The 23,845-nt window shown below is 43.8% G+C and overlaps 2 protein-coding genes across 3 annotated transcripts in view; both read left to right on the top strand.

The window, feature by feature from the left end:
- The window catches only part of LOC120050038 (protein O-mannosyl-transferase TMTC1-like), a 111,456-nt gene extending 98,481 nt beyond the window's left edge, over nt 1-12,975 (top strand). The window contains exons 12-19 of one of the 2 annotated variants that reach the window (XM_038996645.1): nt 5,495-5,603; nt 6,070-6,172; nt 6,300-6,435; nt 6,524-6,668; nt 6,822-6,959; nt 10,137-10,259; nt 11,566-11,643; nt 11,790-12,975. In XM_038996645.1, the coding sequence (XP_038852573.1) occupies nt 5,495-5,603; nt 6,070-6,172; nt 6,300-6,435; nt 6,524-6,668; nt 6,822-6,959; nt 10,137-10,259; nt 11,566-11,643; nt 11,790-11,912 (955 nt within the window). In that variant the 3' untranslated portion in view covers nt 11,913-12,975. Of the gene's footprint in view, nt 1-5,494; nt 5,604-6,069; nt 6,173-6,299; nt 6,436-6,523; nt 6,669-6,821; nt 6,960-7,105; nt 7,710-10,136; nt 10,260-11,565; nt 11,644-11,789 lie in introns of those variants that run through there. The other variant, XM_038996646.1, reaches the window with a different exon arrangement.
- A 2,195-nt stretch (nt 12,976-15,170) lies between these two features.
- Nucleotides 15,171-20,050, top strand: ovch1 (ovochymase 1). Its single transcript, XM_038995370.1, has 10 exons — nt 15,171-15,189; nt 15,340-15,523; nt 15,611-15,686; nt 15,808-15,997; nt 16,191-16,330; nt 16,449-16,602; nt 16,928-17,147; nt 19,458-19,615; nt 19,761-19,863; nt 20,041-20,050. The coding sequence occupies exons 1-10, from the start codon at nt 15,171-15,173 to the stop codon at nt 20,048-20,050; spliced, it is 1,254 nt and encodes a 417-aa protein (XP_038851298.1).
- The last annotated feature ends 3,795 nt before the right edge of the window (nt 20,051-23,845 follow it).

A 23,845-nucleotide genomic window follows, 5' to 3' on the forward strand; every position in this document is an offset into this window, starting at 1 on the left:
TATTTGGGCTGCAATCTGAGGCTGGTAACTCTAATGAACTCATCCTCTGCAGCAGAGGTAACTCTGGTTCTTCCTTTCCTGTGGCGGTCCTCATGAGAGCCAGTTTAATTATAGCGCTTGATGGTTTTTGTGACTGCACTTGAAGAAACTTTTAAAAAGTTATTGACATTTTCCTCATTGACTGACCTTCATGTCTTTAAGTAATGATGGACTGTCGTTTGTCTTTGCTTACTTGCGCTGTTCTTGCCATAATAGGGACTTGGTATTTTACCAAATAGAGCTATCTTCTGTATACCACCCCTACCTTGTCACAACACAACTGATTGGCTCAAACGCATTAAGAAAGAAAGAAATTCCACAAATGTACTTTTAACAAGGCACACCTGTTAATTGAAATGCATTCCAGGTGACTACCTTATGAAGCTGTCAAGAGTGTGCGAAGAGAGTGCCAAGAGTGTGCGAAGCTGTCATCAAGGCAAAGGGTGTTTACTTAAAATAATGTCAAATCTCAAATATATTTTTATTTGTTTAACACTTTTTTGGTTACTATGTGATTCCATATGTGTTATTTCATAGTTTTGATGTCTACAATATTATTCTACAATGTAGAAAATAGTAAAAATATAGAATCCCTTGAATGAGTATGTGTGTCCAAACATTTGACTGGTACTGTATATATATTTTGCGGTTGGCTAAAGCCTCAAGTATGAAGGTAGGGTGGCCACGCCCATCTCGTTTATGAACTTTATGGGGCCTAAGGCCATTTCTAATATATAGATGCTGCTATTGGCTCAGTATTCAAGTATGATGTCGGGAGTGCCACGTTGTGCCACCCAGTTAAGTTACAAGTGTCCAGGGGCAAGGCTTCTTATATCAATGGTCTGATTAGCTCGAGACTCACATACGCATCTCCCCTCATTGCCATAGACATGTTTAAGCTATGACCCCCTAGACAAATCCCCTCAATAGCTTTGAAGACTAGAAATGTACGAATACCCTTAGTTAGATAGAATTTGTAAACGTTCCAAAAAGGGCCAAAAAAACCGGATAAAAATCTGTTTTTATAATATGTACCAGTTCATGAGGGTTGCCTAATCACACACATGACATTTTAGAAAGATGTGACCTTTTTAACCCTTTGAAACAGCCCCTATGACCCCAATTCAAGGCACTTCCGGTTGTCACAGGAAGCTGAAAATAAACACATATCCTCATTGGGGTAGGCTTTTACAGAATCCTGAGTTTCAAGTCTTTACGTTAAGAACTGACTGATTTACAGAGGGTTGAACTCAGTGTTTATACAAACTGCAGGTTGGGTATATCAAAACCACTTTTAGGGTAATTTAACCACTTCCAGTTGCTCTAGGAAGCTTAAACTCAACACAGGTAATCCTCATAGTGGCCTGATGGATTGTCATTGAAGACAGCTTGAGATGGCAATCATAACCCACATAGGCATCAGGTTGAATTTAGGGCAGCAGGCAATGTATTCCTATGGGGAGAGATGTCAATGTAAACTGTTAGAAGAAAACACCCTGTTTTCACTGTTAAGGGTTAATTCCACACTGTCAAGGTTAGGCTTGCACAGATCGGGAGGACCTTGGGAAGGTTCCTGTGATTGAATTGTGCTTCTAGCCTCAACGGTTCTGCCGCTGTCACCCAAAAGCACCTCACATTTAGGTCAGGCTTCGTTTTGGGCCTTGTGCTAAGACCTTTCTGGATGTCAATATCGTTCCCCAAAAACGTCAGAGACAGCTGCTCTTCACATATGTGGCTCTGTATATGGCCCCCAACCATAATCTGGAAATATATTAAATTCAGACTATACATGGATACATAGCACTACCTAGGTGGAACTTGTAAGTCCTCCAAAAAGAGCCAAAAAAAACCGGATAAAAATCTGTTTTTATAATATGTACCGGTTCATGAGGGTTGCCTAATCACACACATGACATTTTAGAAAGATGTGACCTTTTTAACCCTTTGAAACAGCCCCTATGACCCCAATTCAAGGCACTTCCGGTTGTCACAGGAAGCTGAAAATAAACACATATCCTCATTGGGGTAGGCTTTTACAGAATCCTGAGTTTCAAGTCTTTACGTTAAGAACTGACTGATTTACAGAGGGTTGAACTCAGTGTTTATACAAACTGCAGGTTGGGTATATCAAAACCACTTTTAGGGTAATTTAACCACTTCCGGTTGCTCTAGGAAGCTTAAACTCAACACAGGTAATCCTCATAGTGGCCTGATGGATTGTCATTGAAGACAGCTTGAGATGGCAATCATAACCCACATAGGCATCAGGTTGAATTTAGGGCAGCAGGCAATGTATTCCTATGGGGAGAGATGTCAATGTAAACTGTTAGAAGAAAACACCCTGTTTTCACTGTTAAGGGTTAATTCCACACTGTCAAGGTTAGGCTTGCACAGATCGGGAGGACCTTGGGAAGGTTCCTGTGATTGAATTGTGCTTCTAGCCTCAACGGTTCTGCCGCTGTCACCCAAAAGCACCTCACATTTAGGTCAGGCTTCGTTTTGGGCCTTGTGCTAAGACCTTTCTGGATGTCAATATCGTTCCCCAAAAACGTCAGAGACAGCTGCTCTTCACATATGTGGCTCTGTATATGGCCCCCAACCATAATCTGGAAATATATTAAATTCAGACTATACATGGATACATAGCACTACCTAGGTGGAACTTGTAAGTCCTCCAAAAAGAGCCAAAAAAACCGGATAAAAATCTGTTTTTATAATATGTACCGGTTCATGAGGGTTGCCTAATCACACACATGACATTTTAGAAAGATGTGACCTTTTTAACCCTTTGAAACAGCCCCTATGACCCCAATTCAAGGCACTTCCGGTTGTCACAGGAAGCTGAAAATAAACACATATCCTCATTGGGGTAGGCTTTTACAGAATCCTGAGTTTCAAGTCTTTACGTTAAGAACTGACTGATTTACAGAGGGTTGAACTCAGTGTTTATACAAACTGCAGGTTGGGTATATCAAAACCACTTTTAGGGTAATTTAACCACTTCCGGTTGCTCTAGGAAGCTTAAACTCAACACAGGTAATCCTCATAGTGGCCTGATGGATTGTCATTGAAGACAGCTTGAGATGGCAATCATAACCCACATAGGCATCAGGTTGAATTTAGGGCAGCAGGCAATGTATTCCTATGGGGAGAGATGTCAATGTAAACTGTTAGAAGAAAACACCCTGTTTTCACTGTTAAGGGTTAATTCCACACTGTCAAGGTTAGGCTTGCACAGATCGGGAGGACCTTGGGAAGGTTCCTGTGATTGAATTGTGCTTCTAGCCTCAACGGTTCTGCCGCTGTCACCCAAAAGCACCTCACATTTAGGTCAGGCTTCGTTTTGGGCCTTGTGCTAAGACCTTTCTGGATGTCAATATCGTTCCCCAAAAACGTCAGAGACAGCTGCTCTTCACATATGTGGCTCTGTATATGGCCCCCAACCATAATCTGGAAATATATTAAATTCAGACTATACATGGATACATAGCACTACCTAGGTGGAACTTGTAAGTCCTCCAAAAAGAGCCAAAAAAAACGGATAAAAATCTGTTTTTATAATATGTACCGGTTCATGAGGGTTGCCTAATCACACACATGACATTTTAGAAAGATGTGACCTTTTTAACCCTTTGAAACAGCCCCTATGACCCCAATTCAAGGCACTTCCGGTTGTCACAGGAAGCTGAAAATAAACACATATCCTCATTGGGGTAGGCTTTTACAGAATCCTGAGTTTCAAGTCTTTACGTTAAGAACTGACTGATTTACAGAGGGTTGAACTCAGTGTTTATACAAACTGCAGGTTGGGTATATCAAAACCACTTTTAGGGTAATTTAACCACTTCCGGTTGCTCTAGGAAGCTTAAACTCAACACAGGTAATCCTCATAGTGGCCTGATGGATTGTCATTGAAGACAGCTTGAGATGGCAATCATAACCCACATAGGCATCAGGTTGAATTTAGGGCAGCAGGCAATGTATTCCTATGGGGAGAGATGTCAATGTAAACTGTTAGAAGAAAACACCCTGTTTTCACTGTTAAGGGTTAATTCCACACTGTCAAGGTTAGGCTTGCACAGATCGGGAGGACCTTGGGAAGGTTCCTGTGATTGAATTGTGCTTCTAGCCTCAACGGTTCTGCCGCTGTCACCCAAAAGCACCTCACATTTAGGTCAGGCTTCGTTTTGGGCCTTGTGCTAAGACCTTTCTGGATGTCAATATCGTTCCCCAAAAACGTCAGAGACAGCTGCTCTTCACATATGTGGCTCTGTATATGGCCCCCAACCATAATCTGGAAATATATTAAATTCAGACTATACATGGATACATAGCACTACCTAGGTGGAACTTGTAAGTCCTCCAAAAAGAGCCAAAAAAAACGGATAAAAATCTGTTTTTATAATATGTACCGGTTCATGAGGGTTGCCTAATCACACACATGACATTTTAGAAAGATGTGACCTTTTTAACCCTTTGAAACAGCCCCTATGACCCCAATTCAAGGCACTTCCGGTTGTCACAGGAAGCTGAAAATAAACACATATCCTCATTGGGGTAGGCTTTTACAGAATCCTGAGTTTCAAGTCTTTACGTTAAGAACTGACTGATTTACAGCATTCGCCACAATAACATCTGCTAACCATGTGTCTTTATATACGGTATGTTATACCATATATGGCATCTTGCCTATGCCGCTCGGTCATTACTCATCCATATATTTATATGTATATATTCTATTCCATCCCTTTACTTGATTTGTGTGTATTAGGTAGTTGTTCTGGAACGGTTGGTGTTGAATTGCTAGATTACTTGTTAGATATTACTACAATGTGTCCTAAAATGGTTACAAATACAAGACTGTGTGTGTGTGTGTGTGTGACAAGAACATTTGATTTGATTTGTTTTGATACGCTGCAGTATGGTATGTTACCACCAGGTGGCTTACAAAAATACCCCCTTCTTAGGACCCTGACAGTTTTGTGTGATTTTCAAACCAGGCATATTAGCATGCTATTTGCAGGCTATTCCAATGGTTTCCCTAGTTGAGACCATGGTTTTGGACCTAACTTGGTCAAAGGTCCTAATATGGAAGGTGTTTATATAAGTTGAGGTCCTAATACGATCTCAAAAACGAGAACACACACACACACACACACACACACACACACACACACACACAGCCGCATTTCTGCTAGCGTGGCTATCTCTAATGTTGAAACAAATTAACTTCATTATTGCGCTACAGATCCATCAGGTCTATATTTTCAATTACGACCTGTGAACATACAGCCTCAGGCCTACAGACCCAACATGGAGTCCCATTACTCCTGCTGGACCTGGCACCGTTTCCAGGTCATCTACTGTATGGATACACAGCGGGTGTGTGTGTGTCAGCAGAGAACGGACACAACATAGCCATATGATGATGTTGACGATGATGATGTTATTTCAGGTCCCAAGGGAAGAAGGAAGAGGCAGAGGCTCTGTTGAGAGACTCCATTCGGTTCGGTCCACACTTCGCTGACGCCTACTCCAGTCTAGCATCACTTTATGCAGAGCAGGTAACACACACGTACATGCACGCACACACACACACACACACACACACACACACACACACACACACACACACGCTTTGCAGGTAATACACACGCCATTCCAGTGATGTCTCAATCTATGCACTGGTTGCATACACACACACAAAAATACACACATTCTCTCACACACACACTTTTGTAAGAGCATGTTAGGCAATGTGAGCTATGTCCCCCCCTTCCCCCCTTTCCATGGATTCAGAATTCAATTAAAATTGGCTGTAGATCATTAATCTTGCTGCCGGGAACTCCAGTCTCTGCGCCATTATTTTGGCTTGTTCAATTAAACACACTCACTGACTCCCTAACCTTCTATTACCACAGGCTCTCTCTAACCTTATCTCAGCGTAGCCACAATTTCACACATGACATCAGCTCATACTCAATAATTCAATATAACTATTTTATTGATCTCGTATTCTTTTTATTATAGAAGCGGTTTGCGGAGGCCAATGACGTTTATCTTCAAGGCATAGAGAGCTGCCCGGACAGCTCGGACCTGCATAATAACTACGGAGTGTTTCTGGTCGATACCGGTGAGTTCTGTCGGGTTGGTGGGAGAGGAGAGTGTTGATCTGTCTGCAAATAAAGTTTTTGCTTACTCACACCTCTCTCTTTCTCTCACTCTCTGTCTCTCTTTCTCTCTCACTCTTCTCTCATTAGGAGAAGGCGATCTGGCGGCAGCCCACTACCAGCATGCCGTGCGTCTCAAGCCGGCGCACTACGTCGCCATGGTAAACTTGGGCCGCCTCCTTCGCTCCTCCAGTGAGAACAAGGAGGCGGAGTCTTGGTACAAAAAGTGAGTTAAGAGGTCACAACCAATTTGGTAATATGGCAGAGATTCACAAGTCAAAACGAGAGCAACACTATCTGACCTTTGACCCCAGGGCCCTGCAGGTGACGAGGAAGGTGGACATCCTGACGCCACTAGGGGCGCTGTACTACAACACAGGACGCTATGAGGAGGCTCTGCAGGTGTACCGCGAGGCGGCTACGCTACAGCCAGATAGCACCGATATCTGGCTGGCTCTGGTGAGGCACAACACACACACACAGACGCAGGCACACACACATGCAGGCATGTACGCTCCACATGCTGCAGTCATACCAGGACAGCACAAACAGATGTCTGGCCCTGAATTGCCCTCTCCCTTCCTCCCTCTCTCTCTCTCTCTCCCTATACAGGCACAAGTGTTAGCCATGGCAGGCCGCTCTAAAGAGGCAGAGAAGATGACTCTGGGCATCATATCGAAGCAGGGGAGCTGCATCGAGTGTTACCGCCTACTGTCTGCCATCTACAGCAAACGAGGCAACAACACAGAGGTGAGTGTGTTGTTTGGGTCTGTGGTGTCTGCCTTTGAAAGAAAGAACGGGAAAGAGTAAGAAGAATAGAGAGGGGGGTGGGGGATGGGGGATGGGCGAAGGACCCGAGACGGTCAAGAAAAACAGAACAATCCTTATCCCCTCAGGGTCAGCAACGGTGATCGCCGCGGAAACAGTGGTTGCTATGGAAACCCATCACATCTAGATGATGTCTCCTCCGAGTCTCACAGGATCCCATCCCCTTCTGTTCACACTGATCGTTCATCCTTTACTTCATCTCTCCATCCTGATTACATTCTCCTCCTCCTCCACCGCCGTCCCTGGTTCCATCCCTCATTCCATCCCTCTGTCTCTGGGGGCTCATCTGTAGACACTCTAACAGAATGGATGTAATCTTTGTGTCTCAAATGGCACCCTTATCCCTGTGTAGTGCACTACTTATACAGAATTGGGTGCTATTTGAGATTTAGCCTCGCTGCTAAAAATAGTACTTCCTTCCTAAAATAACAGAGGTGGTGTAGGGGGCTGACTAGAGCAGCAAACTTTTTTTGTGCCAGGGACCGGCAGGGACCGGCCTTTTTTTGTGCCAGGGACCGGCAAGATAAGGCCTTTTTTCCCCCTCTGGGGACCGCTTGGGTATAAAAATATTGACAATCGCTTTTTTATTCAGAACACCAATTTTTCTATGCATTTTCTCTATTATATGTACTACCCTAACACCAGTGGAGGCTGCTGAGGGGAGGACGGCTCATAATAATGGCTGGAACGGAGCGAATGGAATGGCCTCAAACACGTTTGATGTATTTGATACCATTCTACTAATTCCACTCCAGTCATTACCACGAGCCGTCCTCCCCCATTAAGGTGCCACCAGCCTCCTGGGCCTAACACATATCATTTGTTTAGGACAGTAATAACATAGTCCATCAAGCTATTTGATTCTCTATTTTAGGACACCTGGTAGTATCATCAACAAAACAAAAATATATATATTATTTGATGAAAAAGTTGAACTTGGCCTTACTGCCATTATCTCAATAAACATAGTAACACACTAAGATATGTCAAATCAGGGAGGCCACCTTTCGATCTAAAGGATTTACGGTATGTCGTCACTGAAATGCTTGAGAAAGTTATTGGGAAGAAGATCTGCATTGCTTTCAAATGTGATTTTGTCACAGTCCGTTCCAACGTGTCCTGCGCAGCTTGTGAGCGCCGTAGAGGGAAACGGCAGGTACGTCCATGTTGCTGAGAGTCACGGCTTTCGGTGATGGGGTCATAATAGCTAATAGCTCCGACCGGTCAAAAGTTAGAGCCGAACTTGTAGGACGAAAAAAAGAAAGCGCTCTGTTTGTCACGACCGCATTTACCGGAGATCGGAGGTTACTCGCGTAGCCAAGCGCGACATTTAGTAGATCGAGACGATTCCAGTGCAATCAGTAGGGCTAGAGGACGTTTATTTTCTCTAAGTCTCTCAGACAGAAGACAGAGTGAATATTACACCATCCTCCCTTTGGATAGTCTTAGTGTGTTTCTGTCTAGTGTCTACATACTAACTCACCAGGGATACTGCTATGCTTCCAGATCTGTTAGCTACACTATCTCCATATCCCCTTTTAATGGGGGTTTTATACATGCTTTTTTTCCCTCTCTCTTTCTGTCAAAGGGAAGGGAAAATAAAAGCGACTGATGATATTTATGTTATCTCAAGGATGAGACTTCTCTCTCCCAGAGGCAAAAGTAAATTACATTGAATTCCCACCTCTCTCTTCCTCGTTCTTTTCTGTCCCCTTCAAATCTCTCAGCTTCTCTCTGTCTCCCTCTCTCTCTGTCTCCACAGAACACTGTCTACCACTATAATCAGCCTCACTCTCTTCTTTTCTTTTTAAAAATCTCTCTGACGACCTTTTCTCTGCTCATCAGCCAGTGAATGACGAGTCTGTCTCTCTCTGATATGTCATGGTGCATTTCCGATGAGGATTTAGCCCGGTGTTTTACCAAAAAGCCTCAGACTTTTGTGTTTCCAGTTCTGTGGCCCGGCTCCTGGGACTCACTGGACCATGGCCTCAGTGGACCTGCTCTGACTTGGGGTCAAGGCAAGGCTGCTGGGGCTTTTAGGGTAAAATTACATTCTGCTCTTCACAAGTCCTCACTGTCATCCCTAGCCATGGAAGTCTATCCCTAGCCATGGAAGTCTATCCCTAGCCATGGAAGTCTATCCCTAGCCATGGAAGTCTATCCCTAGCCATGGAAGTCTATCCCTAGCCATGGAAGTCTATCCCTAGCCATGGATGTCTATCCCTAGCCATGGATGTCTATCCCTAGCCATGGAAGTCTATCCCTAGCCATGGAAGTCTATCCCTAGCCATGGAAGTCTATCCCTAGCCATGGAAGTCTATCCCTAGCCATGGAAGTCTATCCCTAGCCATGGAAGTCTATCCCTAGCCATGGATGTCTATCCCTAGCCATGGAAGTCTATCCCTAGCCATGGAAGTCTATCCCTAGCCATGGATGTCTATTCCTAGCCATGGAAGTCTATCCCTAGCCATGGAAGTATATCCCTAGCCATGGAAGTATATCCCTAGCCATGGAAGTCTATCCCTAGCCATGGAAGTCTATCCCTAGCCATGGAAGTCTATCCCTAGCCATGGAAGTCTATCCCTAGCCATGGAAGTCTATCCCTAGCCATGGAAGTCTATCCCTAGCCATGGATGTCTATCCCTAGCCATGGATGTCTATCCCTAGCCATGGAAGTCTATCCCTAGCCATGGAAGTCTATCCCTAGCCATGGAAGTCTATCCCTAGCCATGGAAGTCTATCCCTAGCCATGGAAGTCTATCCCTAGCCATGGAAGTCTATCCCTAGCCATGGATGTCTATCCCTAGCCATGGAAGTCTATCCCTAGCCATGGAAGTCTATCCCTAGCCATGGAAGTCTATCCCTAGCCATGGAAGTCTATCCCTAGCCATGGAAGGGTGTGTACACTAGTGTAACACTGGTGATACAGTCGAGAAACAGAAGTAATGTCGTGGTTGAGCTTTACTCATGAGAACACTCTGAAACTGTCTCCACACACCATCAGGATCCCAGTGTGGGTGCGTGTGTGTGTGTCTGTGTATGCACGCGTGTGTGTGGTAACCTCTGTATATTTGTACTAATTCTCTCCTCTTCCTTCAGGCTCTGGATGCTCTAGACAAGGCACTACTGCAAAACCCCTTAGACATGTCTGTCAGGGCAGAGCTTCACTTCTCCAAGGGCAACCAGCTCAGAGAGATGAACCAGCTGGACAGAGCCTTCGAGGTACAGGAGGCCACACACACACACACACACACACACACACACACACACACACACCCCCCCCCCCCCCCCCATTACTCTGCATACTTTGCTCCATCTGCTCTCTCTTCTCCCTCCTCAACATTACACCCTCTTCTCTCCATCCTCAATGGCATAACCCCTCTATCGCCCTCATTATCCACTTTTACCTTGTCTTTTCTTTTCTCTCCTTTCACCTCTGTGAATAACTTTAGAACCTCCTATAACCTCAAACTTTACCTCTTACAAAACGAAACCACTAATTGGCTCGTATATCCCAATCTCCCCGAAAGCTACTAGGAATAAAGAAAATAACATATTTTTAGGTATATTCCCTAAAAACAACACGATTTGCATCTCCTACATGAAGTATATTATCTGCAGGGGTTTCAAGGGCGCCTGTGGATCTTCTAAGCGCCGGGCGCTTTTTTTCTCCTGTTCAAGCGGACACACTTGAGAGAGAGAGAAGAGATACAAAGTTTGCAAATAAAATCACATCAAACAGCGTTCCAGGCCTTTCGCTGCCTTGATCTTTCCCCCCTTGTCACTAAAATAGCACCATATCTCCTCCACTATCTGCATCAACAAATAAGCCCATTTCCTCCCAACCACACTTCTCACAAGAGAGAGTGTGTGTCCTAAGATAACCTTCTTTCTCTCCCCTCCGTCTTTCTTTCGTTTTGTCCTCGTGCTGAACTCTCTCTGCTTATACAGCAGGTCTCTCTTCCCTCTCTCTCTTTACTTAGAGAGCAAGTCTCTCTGTCTTTCCACTCCCTCCCTGTCTCTCTCTCCCTTTCCACTCTCTCACTCCCTTTTCTCTCCCTCCATCTCTCCGTCTTTCTTCAGTTCAGGAAGTCAACAAAGGCCTGCTATGTTGAACAGTTTATTCTCAGGGTTTCTTTTAGAGATAAACTCTGCAGTTCTGTCTCTCTCAGTGGGTCTTGGCCGGGCGCCAGGGCTCCAGCTCTTGTTCGGGTGTTGTTCCCTTTCTAAGAAAAGGCACAAAAGGGCCAATTGAGATCATGCGGGCTTTGGGGTGTGGTGGTTGACAATGTTGAAACGGATCCAATGTCTGCTTGTGGTATTTTGATTGCATATTCTATTGTTTCAGGGTTTTTGGTGTTCGAAGACACACGACATGTTGCGCCGATTTTAAAGTTTCCGTAATCTTCTAAGTCAACCTTTCTCCCTTCGTATTCACTTTATAGTCCGAGCATAAGAACCCTACTGCCATCTAGTGATCGTTGGTTGTAACTACTTTATATTAAGGTATGCGTGGTCTTCATTACAGAGCTACAAGCTGGTAGTGGAACTAAAACCTGACCAATCGCAGGCTTGGATGAACATGGGAGGAATTCAACATATCAAGGTACTACGACTACACAGTAGAGTTAATTTGCATACGTCAAAAGCCATTTTACAAGCCATCAAGTCTTTGATTATACCGGAATTGCATATCAAGCATATACGGCAAAGGATGAGAGCTGATAAATGTCTGTATTTGATCCACTGCAGGGAGACTATGCAGCAGCCAGGCAGTACTACCAGAGGGCCCTGATCCTAACCCCTGGCTCCAAGCTGCTGAAGGAGAACCTGGCCAAGCTGGACCGGCTGGAGAGGAGGCTGACCGGAGCCTAGACTAACCCAGAGACACAGCACTATCCTGGGCATGAGTTGGGGACCAAGGACCCTGGATGCCCCAACAGTACGGTTAAAAAAATACCTTCCTTAAGTCAACCTACCTGGTTGATGATGTGAGATTATGGTGAACATGACAGGGTTGCAGGGTATGGAAGCAGACTGGGGGTGATGGAGCTTCCAGGGGAGCATGAGGCTGGATAAGCCTGTGATTGGAGTCACATTCTGGGGGAAGCAGATGGAGAGAGGACCCTAAGGAGTGGAGATGGAGATTCAGCCAGCAGCACTTCAAATTGGAGTCGACTGGATCAGCTCTCTTTAAGACAGTACCGCGAGCTCCACACATCGCCCAGCCTGAAAACGCTTCAAACAAACTGATCTGCTTTTGAAAATGTTTTGTTTAGTTTGATTTGTTTTTGTATTTAATTTCATGTTAAATCCTGTTTTAGGCTCTACATCTGTGATCACTTCCCTCATCTCTGCTGATGAGCAAAACCATAAGTAAACCCATGTTGAGATTTTGAAATGTACAGGGTGTCATGTTCACTGTAAATGCTCCAACAATATCATTCTAGCTGGAAGACAAATTGCATTTTGCCAACATGAAGGACAGTTTGCTGAAGTCATTGTATATCCGTGCTTAGGGATGGGCTTGCCTCGACTCAAATGTGGTCCCTGCAACCCCTTAGCCTGAGCTTGCCTGGGATACATAAGCCCTGTTATAAGACAAGGTATCGGTGTGCTCCGTGAACACATTGACAACATGTGCTTTTAACCTCAAGCTATGGCAGAGCCTCTGAGAAGCAAGCAACGTCTGCTCAATGTAGCCTTCCACAAGTACAAGTAAGCTAGTGTCTATAGACTCCTCCTAAGGCCTAACACTGACCCTCTGATCCGCTCAACATTTCTGAAGCTGTGTATTATTTGTTGCTGTTGATGTTGCTATGATGATCGCAAATGAATATTTTATGTGGAATGTACAACAGGATAAAGACGAACTGACTAGTGCAATGACTGAGATTGATTTGCACCATACAAATAAATGTATGTTTTTTTAACTGGTGTCGGTGCGTGCTGTGAGGTGTCTGATAAATAGAAGTTGCCCTACCGTTGTGATGGAAGAGTCATATGAAATGGGTCTATACTGCCCTCATCTGGCCTAGTGGGTGCATTACATGTTAAGGAATCTAATTAGGTGATGATGGTGGCAGGTGCAGCGTGGGAAGCTGATGAGTGCTTGAAAGTAGAAAGGCACATTGTCAAGTGTCATTTACCCGTGTCACTTTTATTCCGATTGGGCCATCAGTCTTAAGCCAATCAACTTTTTAATGCACTTTGGATGAAAATGTGTGTTTTCCTAATTGTGTATCTGTCTGTGTTGGGGCTTGGAATCCAGCACGGTAAGGGCAACACATTGATTTTCGTTCTAGTTTTGTTGTAGTGACTTGATTGAGTAAATGGGGATGCTTCTGTGATTTTTGACCATTCTCTTTAGATGTACTTAACCAGACTGAAATTGTACAGAATCTTCCAAATGGTGCATTGAACGGAACAGAAGAGGGAAATGCAACCCTCCCCAGCGGATTTCAATTCGAAGGTATGGAAGAACACGTTTAACAGTGAATCATAAAACAATCGAGGTGAGGGCGTTGGCACTGTGTGCTCTTTTTAAGGATGGATCCCAATCTCTAGGATCCAGGGGTGATCTGCCTGTCACTGACTACAACCCAACCTGGAGTGGCGGGGGTAGGTTTTAGCGGGTGGAATAGTGGAGAACAATTGGAGGTTTACTTAGTAGCGACGCAAATATCATGGTACAGCTATATGGACACTAAATTATTGTGGTACTCTTTAATGGTAAGTTTCCAAACATTATGATAAACGGAATTGAGTCTCATTCTGGTTAAATACGTATAGCCAGTTATAATTTAAATGGTTTAGCGGACAGTAAGAAAAGACGGAGCAGTATTTACCTGGACACGCATTCAACGATTTTAGATGAAGTTGTGTGGGAAAAGGACTGGTGGGGGAGGCAAATATACTTCTCCCATGGGCATAGAAACTCAAAGGGGTGATGATATGAATTAACAATTTTGATCTGAATGTACAAATTGTCCAAACAGATCCGCAAGGTAGATGGATTATTTTAAATATGTTATTGGACCACAAACGGATTTGGCTCATTAATCTATATGGTCCAAATAATGATGATCCATGCTGCTTTGAAAACATATAATAATTGATCAAGCAATACAATGCTCCATTTATTATGGTTGGAGATTATAATACTGTTTTAAATAACTCGATGGACCGTAAAATAAATCGCACTACAAACTATCATCCCCATGCACTTAAGGAAATCACGAATATCATCGATATATTGAAACTAGTGCATAAATGGAGGATTAAATATCCCGAGCTCGTGAGATCTACATGGCGGAGGCTCAATCAAGCTAGTCGTCTTGACTACTTATGTCATTCTCCCTGGCACCAAAATATAGTGCTGACAGAATGCGGTCGGACCATCAAATAATTGGCGTATACATTTCTCTTACAGAATTTCCACCTGGGCGAGGATATTGGAAATGTAATCAAAGCCTATTGGACGATACCTTGTTTTGAACCAGGACAGAAGAATTTATAACTTACTTTTTCCGACACTACGTACAGTACAGCAGATCCCGTATTGTATGGGACACTTTTAAATGTGGCTTTAGAGGCCATGCAATTCAATACTAATCTTTAAAACAAATGCAATTTAGGTCAAAAGAGTTCGTATTAACAAAGGAAATTGGACTAACCGTACAGATGTCAATAAAAACTAACATGGAGGCACAGAATAAGTTAGAGGAAAAATAAATGGAAGAACTTAAGAAAGATCAAGTGTAATATATTATAAAGTGAATTGGATGGAATGTGGAAAAATGCACTAATTTAATCTCTTGTTACAAATGACAGTTATAGTAAAAAAAAAAAAAAAGTCACCCACAATTCACCAAACCAATATTTTGAAAGCGGAAGCAAAGTACTTTAAGCATGTATTTTCGTTTCAGTCTCCTCCATCTCCACTAGTTAGAGGAATGGATTTTCTTTCTATAATAATGTAAAATTAACTTCTGTACAGAGACTCATGTGAAGGACAAATTACAGAGGAAGAACTTGTTGATGTAATTAAAGCATTTAAGTCCGGGAAAACTCTTGGGCAGCTGTAAGCAAGCGTAGGTTCAGAATCTATTCTGGCTATATGTAATGCCCACAATGATCTACACAAACACTGGTAGCATCAGCCCTACTGGCAAGACCAGACATGCACTGCTATACTAAGCTACTTAAAACTAAGCCCCCCCCCCCCACATGTCCTGATGCAATGAGTAACCTGTCCCTGCACACCAATAAAGAAACCTGTAACCTCTGAGCTTTGTTGCAGATCTGGCAGGGGTTCGGTCCTTCGTGCCAGAGCAGGAGATGGAGGTGAGGATCATTGGTGGTGTGGAGGCCTGGGCCCACTCCTGGCCATGGCAGGTATCCCTACGCTTTACCACCATGCCAGCCTGTGGTGGTGCCATCATCGCCCCTCAGTGGGTTCTGACTGCCGCACACTGCTTCAAGCAGTGAGTAGTTCTGGAAGTTCAAGTAACAATAAATCAAATAGATGTATAGCTAGAGAAATCAAAGTAATTATGGATGGCGTTTTACAGGTATAACAAAGTGGATTTCTGGACTGTGATGGTGGGAAAACACGACCTTGAGAATCCTAATGAAGAATGTCAACAGGTGGAATACACACACATGGACGAACAACATTCAAGTCATTAAACAGATTTTTTTTCTTCCTGTATTACTATTCTGCATTGACATTTTAACTGTTAAGGCACACATTTATTTTTGTTTTCAGTTGGTTGCAATCTCAAAAATAGTCACCCACAAGGATTACAACCGCATGACAAAGATGCATGACATTGCCCTGGTGAAGATGAAGACCCCGCTGGTGTTCAACCAGTGTGTGAGACCCATAGAGATATGGATGGGGCCAATCGAACCCAAAAAGCAATGCACAGTGACCGGCTGGGGCACCACCAGAGAGAGTCAGTAGATTGCCTACATTCCTTTTTGAAGTTTAGTTGCCTTTTTTCTCTTTATAAGAAAGGTCAGGTATGGTCTTCTGGGGTCATGACTGACTTTAAATCATAATTGATCATTCACAGTGAGGAAGGTCCTGTTTCTTGTTTTCCCCTCTTCATGTGCTCTTTCTCCCTCTTCCTACTCTTCTACTCTCAGATGGGCCTCGTGCCAACAGACTCCAGGAGGTTAATGTGACCTGCCTGTCCCCAGAGGACTGTAACAAGTTCTACCGTGGTGTAGTTCAGCCCACCATGTTCTGTGCTGGAGACCCTGAAGGAGGCATAGACGCCTGCCAGGTAGTGAACTCGAACCCTGGCAATGCTTTCATGTATTTATCCCTTTCATTGTATTCTACTTTCATACAAAAAGTCTGTGTCCTGTGATCCTCGTCTTGTGATGTGGTTGTTCCTGCAGGGTGACTCAGGTGGACCTCTGTCCTGCTACACAGGGTCCAGGTATGAGTTGGCTGGAGTGGTCAGCTGGGGAGTGGGCTGTGGTAGAGCCCAGAGGCCTGGGGTCTATACTAAAGTACAGGTCTACCTAGACTGGATCAATGAATTAATTCAAGGTAAGTACACACTTGGAGCCCAACCCTAGAGAAGTACTTCATTTTAAGCACTCAGGAGATTTATTTATTATCTTTTATTTTTAACAGGTGAAAAGTCTGTGTCTGGTGGTATTACTGTGACTGAAGGTAGGTTATGTCACTGCTAAATTAGTTAACTACCAGAAATAAACTTTTACGGGAGTAAAAATGAATATCTGATTAATTTTAATCTTACTGCCAGCTCATCAAATTTTATTTTGTTGATCAAAACATTGCATTATCAAAACAGCAGATCATATTCAGTTTGACCACTAACCCTCTTGTACCCTCTCTTCCTGTCTCCCAGAGAGTTGTGGTCAGAGTAAGATATTGACCTGCCGGCTGGATTCCCGCCCGGCAGGGGTGTATGTGACCTTGGAGGGTGAGGTGCGGGTGGGGAGTGTGACAGAGGCGTGCGCCAACTCCTGGCCCTGGCAGGTCAGTCTGCAGTCCAAAGGGAGACATTACTGCAGCGGGACCCTGATCCACCACCACTGGGTCCTGGCACCGCAACACTGCCACAGCAAGTGAGTCAGTCACCAAGTACCGACACAGGACACACACTATCGTCTGTAATCTAACCTCTACATCAGTGGTTCCCAAACTTTTTATAGCCCCGTACCCCTTCAAACATTCAACCTCCAGCTGTGTACCTCCTCTAGCACCAGGGTCAGCGCACTCTCAAAAGTTTTGCCATCGTTGTAAGCCTGCCACACGCACTATATGATAAACTCACATTTATTAAACATAAGAATGAGTGTTTGTCACAACCCGTCTCATGGGAAGTGACAAAGAGCTCTTATAGGACCAGGGCACAAATAATAATAATCAACAATTTTGCTCTTTATTTAGCCATCTTACATATAAAACCTTATTTGTTAATCAAATTGTGATTAACTCACCACAGGTTAATGGATGTGCTTGAAAGGATGCACATAACTCTGCAATGTTGTACTAGAGGGTCTCAGTCTTAAATAATTTTCCTCACACACTGTGCCTGTATTTAGTATTCATGCTAGTGAGGGCGGAGAATCCACTCTCGCATAGGTACGTGGTTGCAAAGGGCATCAGTGTCTTAACAGCATGATTTGCCAAGACAGAATACTCTGAGTGCAGCCCAATCCAGAAATCTGGCAGTGGCTTCTGATTTTAAATTACATTTTCACAGAACCGCTTGTTGCAATTTCGATGAGGGTCTCTTGTTCAGATGTCGGTAAGTGGACTGGAGGCAGGGCATGAAAGGGATAAAGAACCCAGTTGTATGTGTCATCCGTTTCGGTTAAGTACCTGCGAAATTGCGCACCCAACTCACTCCGGTGCTTCACTTTCACATTTGACATAGTCCGTAAGCGTGTGTTAATTTGCACACAAAAACATCATACAATGATTGAAAGACCTGTGTGTTGGCCTTGTTAATGCAGACAGAGAAGAGCTCCAACTTCTTAATTATAGCCTCAATTTTGTCCCGCATATTGAATATAGTTGCGGCGAGTCCCTGTAATCCTAGATTCAGATCATTCAGGCGAGGAAAAACATCACCCAGATAGGCCAGTCGTGTGAGAAAATCGTCATCAGACAAGCGGTCAGACAAGTGAAAATGATGATCAGTAAAGAGAACTTTAAGCTCGTCTCTCAATTTAAAAAAAAAACATGTAATTACTTTGCCCCTTGATAACCAGCGCACCTCTGTATGTTGTAAAAGTGTTACATGGTTGCTGCTCATATCATTGCGTAGTTCAGAAAATACACGAGAGTTCAGGGCCTTGCTTTAACAAAGTTAACCATTTTCACTGTAGTGTCCAAAATGTCTTTCAAGCTGTCAGGCATTCCTTTGGCAGCAAGAGCCTCTCGGTGGATGCTGCAGTGTACCCAAGTGGCGTCGGGAGCAACTGCTTGCACGTACATTGCCACTCCACTGTCTCCCTGCCATGGCTTTTACGCCATCAGTACAGATACAAACACATCTTGACCATCCATTTGATGTCAAAGCTGTCCAGTACTTTAAAAATATCATCTCCTGTTGTTTCCAGTGGTTTGCAGAAGAGGATGTCTTCCTTAATTGACCCCCCCCCCCCCCCCCCCCCATAAAAGTAACGGACATATACCAGGAGCTGTGCCAGGCCCGCCACGTCTGACTCCTCATCCAGCAATAATGCATAGAATTCACTGGCTTGTATGCGAAGCAGTAATTGTTTCAAAACATCTCCTGATGTGTCGTGAAACAGTGCTGTTTGATGAAGGCTATCTGTGTAGTTTTGGCCTTTTCCCCCAGCATTGTCCCAGCCATATCTGCGGCAGTAGGAAGAATTAAGTCCTCCACAATAGTATGGGGCCTGCCTGTCCTAGCCACTCGGTAGCTCAGTATATAAGACACTTCTAGCCCCTTTCTTATTAATGGTATCTATTGCTTTTATACATGTCTTTGGCTGCATGTCTCACAACTGTCAGTGTACATGCTAGTTTGGCTAGCATCACATGTAGAATTACTGATGCTAGCATTGTATGTGCTCGTGGAAGCAGAACAACTTGTGTTGTCGACAGGTGCAGATTTAGTACTGCTGGTAGAGCTGGTATGTGTCTCTATGGAAGCGGGCCTTACTTTTTAAAAAACCATTCATCCATTTTCGAGCAAACGGAATGAGCAGCAGCTACGTTTGGCTACATACAGACCCTTAGTGGAATTCCCGCGAGAGAGTAACGGTTAATGTGATTGGATGTTAATTATTGAGTAGGCTATCTGTATTTGACATTGTCAGTTCACTGAACACTAGATGGTTTCATTTTATGTTTTGACAGTGAAACGAGGCTACTGGGGTCTATTCTCTCCTCTCTTTCAGAGCTACAGTTGACACCGTGGTGCTGGGAGGTCACGACCTGAGGTTCATGGCTGCCCAGACCATCCCGGTGGACGAGGTGTTCAGCCACCCCCACGACGGAACCTTCCCTTCGACCTCTGACCTCACACTCATCAAGCTCAGTGTTCCAGCTCGATTTGGTATCAAATACTCTTCCAGTATGGGTTACTTTAGCTCACTGATTTGTATTGGTTTACAGGACCGTTAACTTGGCTTGCAGGCCTAAAGCATGTGACATATCTAGGATGCTTATTCTGGTGGTTTACTTCTATGATATGTCCCTAGATGACACAGTGTCTCCAGTTTGCCTCCCACATGAGGATGTGAAGCTGGATGACAGCTGGTCCTGTGTGACAACAGGCTGGGGATCCAGCAAATCGGCACGTATGTACAGCAACATAATAACTCATGACCATAAGTTCTCGTGTTGGTGGCTGGTTTACCACTGAGGAACTGGAGGGACTCCTCCTGGATCCACGGTGTTTCATCGGTCTTGCTCTTACACATTATCATAAGTAGGCAGCATCCTTCTCTATATATAATGTGCTCTCTTGTCTCCCCCTAGCGAAGGTTAGCAGAGCCACCCTGCACCAGGCCAGGCTGGGTCTGGTCAACAGGACCGCTTGTAGAGAGAGCTGGGGAGAGGATCTCATCACGGACACTCAGCTGTGTACAGACCCAGCCGGCTCTGTCTCCTGCATGGTATGTATAGTGGGACGGTTAACTCTATGGTGTACTCATGAAGACCTGGGTGACGATTTGGATCAATGAATGGTTGTAAAATGTCTATGAACTAACACTACTGATGTGAACGAGTGGTCTTCATAAAAATGAGGAATGATTCTAAGTTGATGTTGAACACCCGACTGGACTAGTGCACGCAAACGTTCACAACATTGTTATAGTTACATTGGTTTAACATTAGTGTAATGTATCATGTTTTCAAATATCAAGTATTTTCTTCTTTCTTCCCTATCTATAGGGGGACTCTGGTGCTCCACTCCTCTGCCAGAAAATAAATGGGGTCTTCTTCCTCTTTGGGGTGGTCACATGGGGCAGCCCGAGCTGTGACATCAGCACACCAGCAGTCTTCTCCCGACTATCGGCTTATCATTCCTGGATCACAAACATAACCACTGACATCTGACTTTGTTTCACATAACGGAATAAACGCCAACTTTTTTGATCCAGTGTTCATTTTCAGACTTGTGTAAAGGCAAAGGCCCACAATGACACGGTGTATGACGCAATCACAATTAGATGTTCCAATAGGTTTGAGAAGAACGTGACGGGCACACACAAAGCTGACTGTTGTCGCACACTGTTTCTGTCTTCATTTCGTTTGTCAAAGAGATGTTTACTTTTCTCTTGTAATTATTTTTGTAAACTATGATTGAGGTAAATTGCACATGATTTTATACATTCAATTATAAAGTAGGAACATGTTTCAAGGAGGTAGTAATGTACACTGAGTGCACAAAATATTATGAACACTCTCATTCCATGATCGCCTGACCAGGTGAATCCAGGTGCAAGATATGATCCCTTATGGAACTTAAATCCACCAATCAGTGTAGATAAACGGGAGGAGACAGGTTTATGAAGGATTTTTGAAAGCCTTGGGATATGGATTGTGTATGTGTGCCATTCAGAGGGTGAATGGGCAAGACAAAATATTTAAGTGCCTTTTGAACAGGTTATGGTAGTAGGTGCCAGGCGCACCGGTTTGTGTCAATTGCAACATTACTGAGTTTTTCACACGCAAGTGTCCTGTGTGTATCAAGAATGGTCCACCACCCAAAGGACATCCAGCCAACTTGACACAACTGTGGGAAGCATTGGAGTCAACACGGGCCAGCATCCCTGTGGAACGCTTTCGATAACTAGTAGCATCCATTCCCTGATGAATTGGGGGGGGGGGTGCAACTTTCATAAAACAAAAACATCTGTTTAAACAGTCATGGGACAGACGTTCAGCCTCCTGCTCTGTTTATCTGGCCTATACTCTTACACAAGGTTCCTTTTTTATCACAATACGTCAAAATTCGGCTACCTATAAAAGTCAATGGCATGCTTGGAAAAACTACCAGTGCCACTAAGATAATGCTGATGTATCATTCAAACAGGTGCTGCACAGCTTAAAATGTCAGGAGCCTTGGGTTGACCTGGAATAACCCGTCCTCCCTGTCTAGACAGCCAGCTACCACGACACAACCCATGGGGAATGTCAGATTTACCTGCATTATTTATTTGAATGAAGATAAAATGTTTGTAGGCTACAGTAACTAATGACCCGATACAAAGATCATTATTTTTGTGTAGGCTTGTTTTAAAAAAATGTTTCATTCATAGAGTTATATAGAGAACTCTAGTGCCCAAAAGCCTGTTCGGGAATTGGAAGTGTTGATTTTCCCCATTTTGAAGTAGTGGGACTGAGTGGGACTTGCTATGGGTTAAGGAAGAATCACATAATTCCATCCAGGTCATCAGGAAATCAGCCAATGAATTATACTCCAAAAACATTCCATAACTGCAAGTGGCAGCAAATCGCCAACCAAGGCTTTATACCTGTTCAAACAACACAGGGCCCTTTCAGTTTGTTTACCAACTTGTAGAAGTACATTGACTACTTCAAAATGGAGATAGATGGCCTCAATGGCAGTGCTTATGCACAGATACAACGTTGTGATCTCTATACAACTCAATGATTTCGTTTCATAAGGGCGTGCGTGGCACGCGGATAAACGCATCATAAATGTCATGTTAATTGACTGCTATTATCTCATAAAACAAAATATATAAGATATCATAAGCCTGTGTTGACCTCAGACCTTTTTCTGTGTGTTTTCCAAAACCCTGTTCATTCCCCATAAATTTTTCCCATAGGGATGTCTTTATTTATTTCCAAGTTTTAGGACTACAAGATGGCAGCTCTATAGAGTACCACAGTATGAGTCATAATACCCAGAAAACCTAGCGGTCAAACAAAGAAATGGTTCCAACACTTAAAATAAGAGCTGTGTTTCATGTAGGCTTACCCTGGTGTGACATGTTGATAACAGTGTAAATCTCTTTAGGACGAGGTGACTTTTCAGTGTTTCTAAAATTCCCTATGGGAAAAAATTAATGGTGGAAAAACAATTGGAACCATTTCCCTCTTTGACCGCTAGGTTTTATGGGTATTATGACACCTCCACTGTGGAGCTCTATTGTGGCCATAGCAAGTGAGAAACCACACCGGGCTGAGAAGCTGTCCACATTTAATGAATTAGGATAGATAAACAATGATTATTCAATATAGCTAAGTTAATAGATTTCAACAAAGATAAGCGAAATGGAGGGAAAATCCGGTGGAGGTGGTTGAGCAACGCTGAGCTATGACTGGAGCAGAGATGGATGGAAAGGTAGGGAGGTTAGGAGTTGAGGAGGACGGGATGGAGTGTAGTGGTGGAGTGGAAAAAGGTGGATTCCAGCCAGGAATCATGTATTGGTTAATTTGCATTATTGTGTTAATCCTTCAATGGAATGCCAGAAGTTTGATGGCTAATGGTCAAGAGTTCAAACAGTTTATTGAGGAGTTACCAGCCAAACCTGATGTGATATGTCTGCAGGAGATATGACTAAAACCTACTCTAGATTTTGTATTACAAGGTTATGTTGCAGTCCATAGAGATAGGATGGCAGGGGGAGGAGGAGGGTGTGTTACCTTTATAAAGCAAGGGAACTCATATAGGTGTGTGGGAGAGGGAGTGGAACAGTAGTATGTAGTGGTAGTGTTGTGGTTGGGAGGGGTGTAATATGGTAATAGTGAACTTTCACAACCTGTGTAAGAGATTGGAGTTGCTGGCCCTTGGGAATGTAGTAGGTCAAGATAGGAGACGGGTAATGTGGTATGGGGATTTTAATGCTCATAGTATGCTCTGGGGAGGGCTACGGACTGCTGTAAACTGACAAGTGTTGGAGGAAATACTAGATGAGAAAGGGCTTGTGAGTCTTAATGACGGCCGAGGAACCGGGATTGACCCAGTAACTGGAAATGAATCTGCTCTGGATCTTACTTTGATCTCAAGTTGAATGGCAGGCAGATGTCGTTGGGAGGTTTTGGAGGAATTTACAGTGCGTAGTGATCAGTGATCACTATCCGATCATGTGTAGTGTAGGATTGAGGGAGGAAGAATCAGTAGGAAATGGATATTTGGTAAAGCAGAGTGGGGTCAGTTTCAGGAGTTGAGTGAACAGGAGTCATTCAAGTGTCAAACCAGACCCCAGGAACCTAAACCCCTCCCACCCTCTCCAGATTCCTTCCATAGAGCTTCAAGTATATTTCCACCCGAACCTTCTTTCTAGAAAAAAACACAGTCTGTGTTTTC

This window comes from Salvelinus namaycush, chromosome 6 (assembly GCF_016432855.1).
Source record: "Salvelinus namaycush isolate Seneca chromosome 6, SaNama_1.0, whole genome shotgun sequence".
In the NCBI taxonomy this organism is placed as follows: Eukaryota; Metazoa; Chordata; class Actinopteri; order Salmoniformes; family Salmonidae; genus Salvelinus; species Salvelinus namaycush.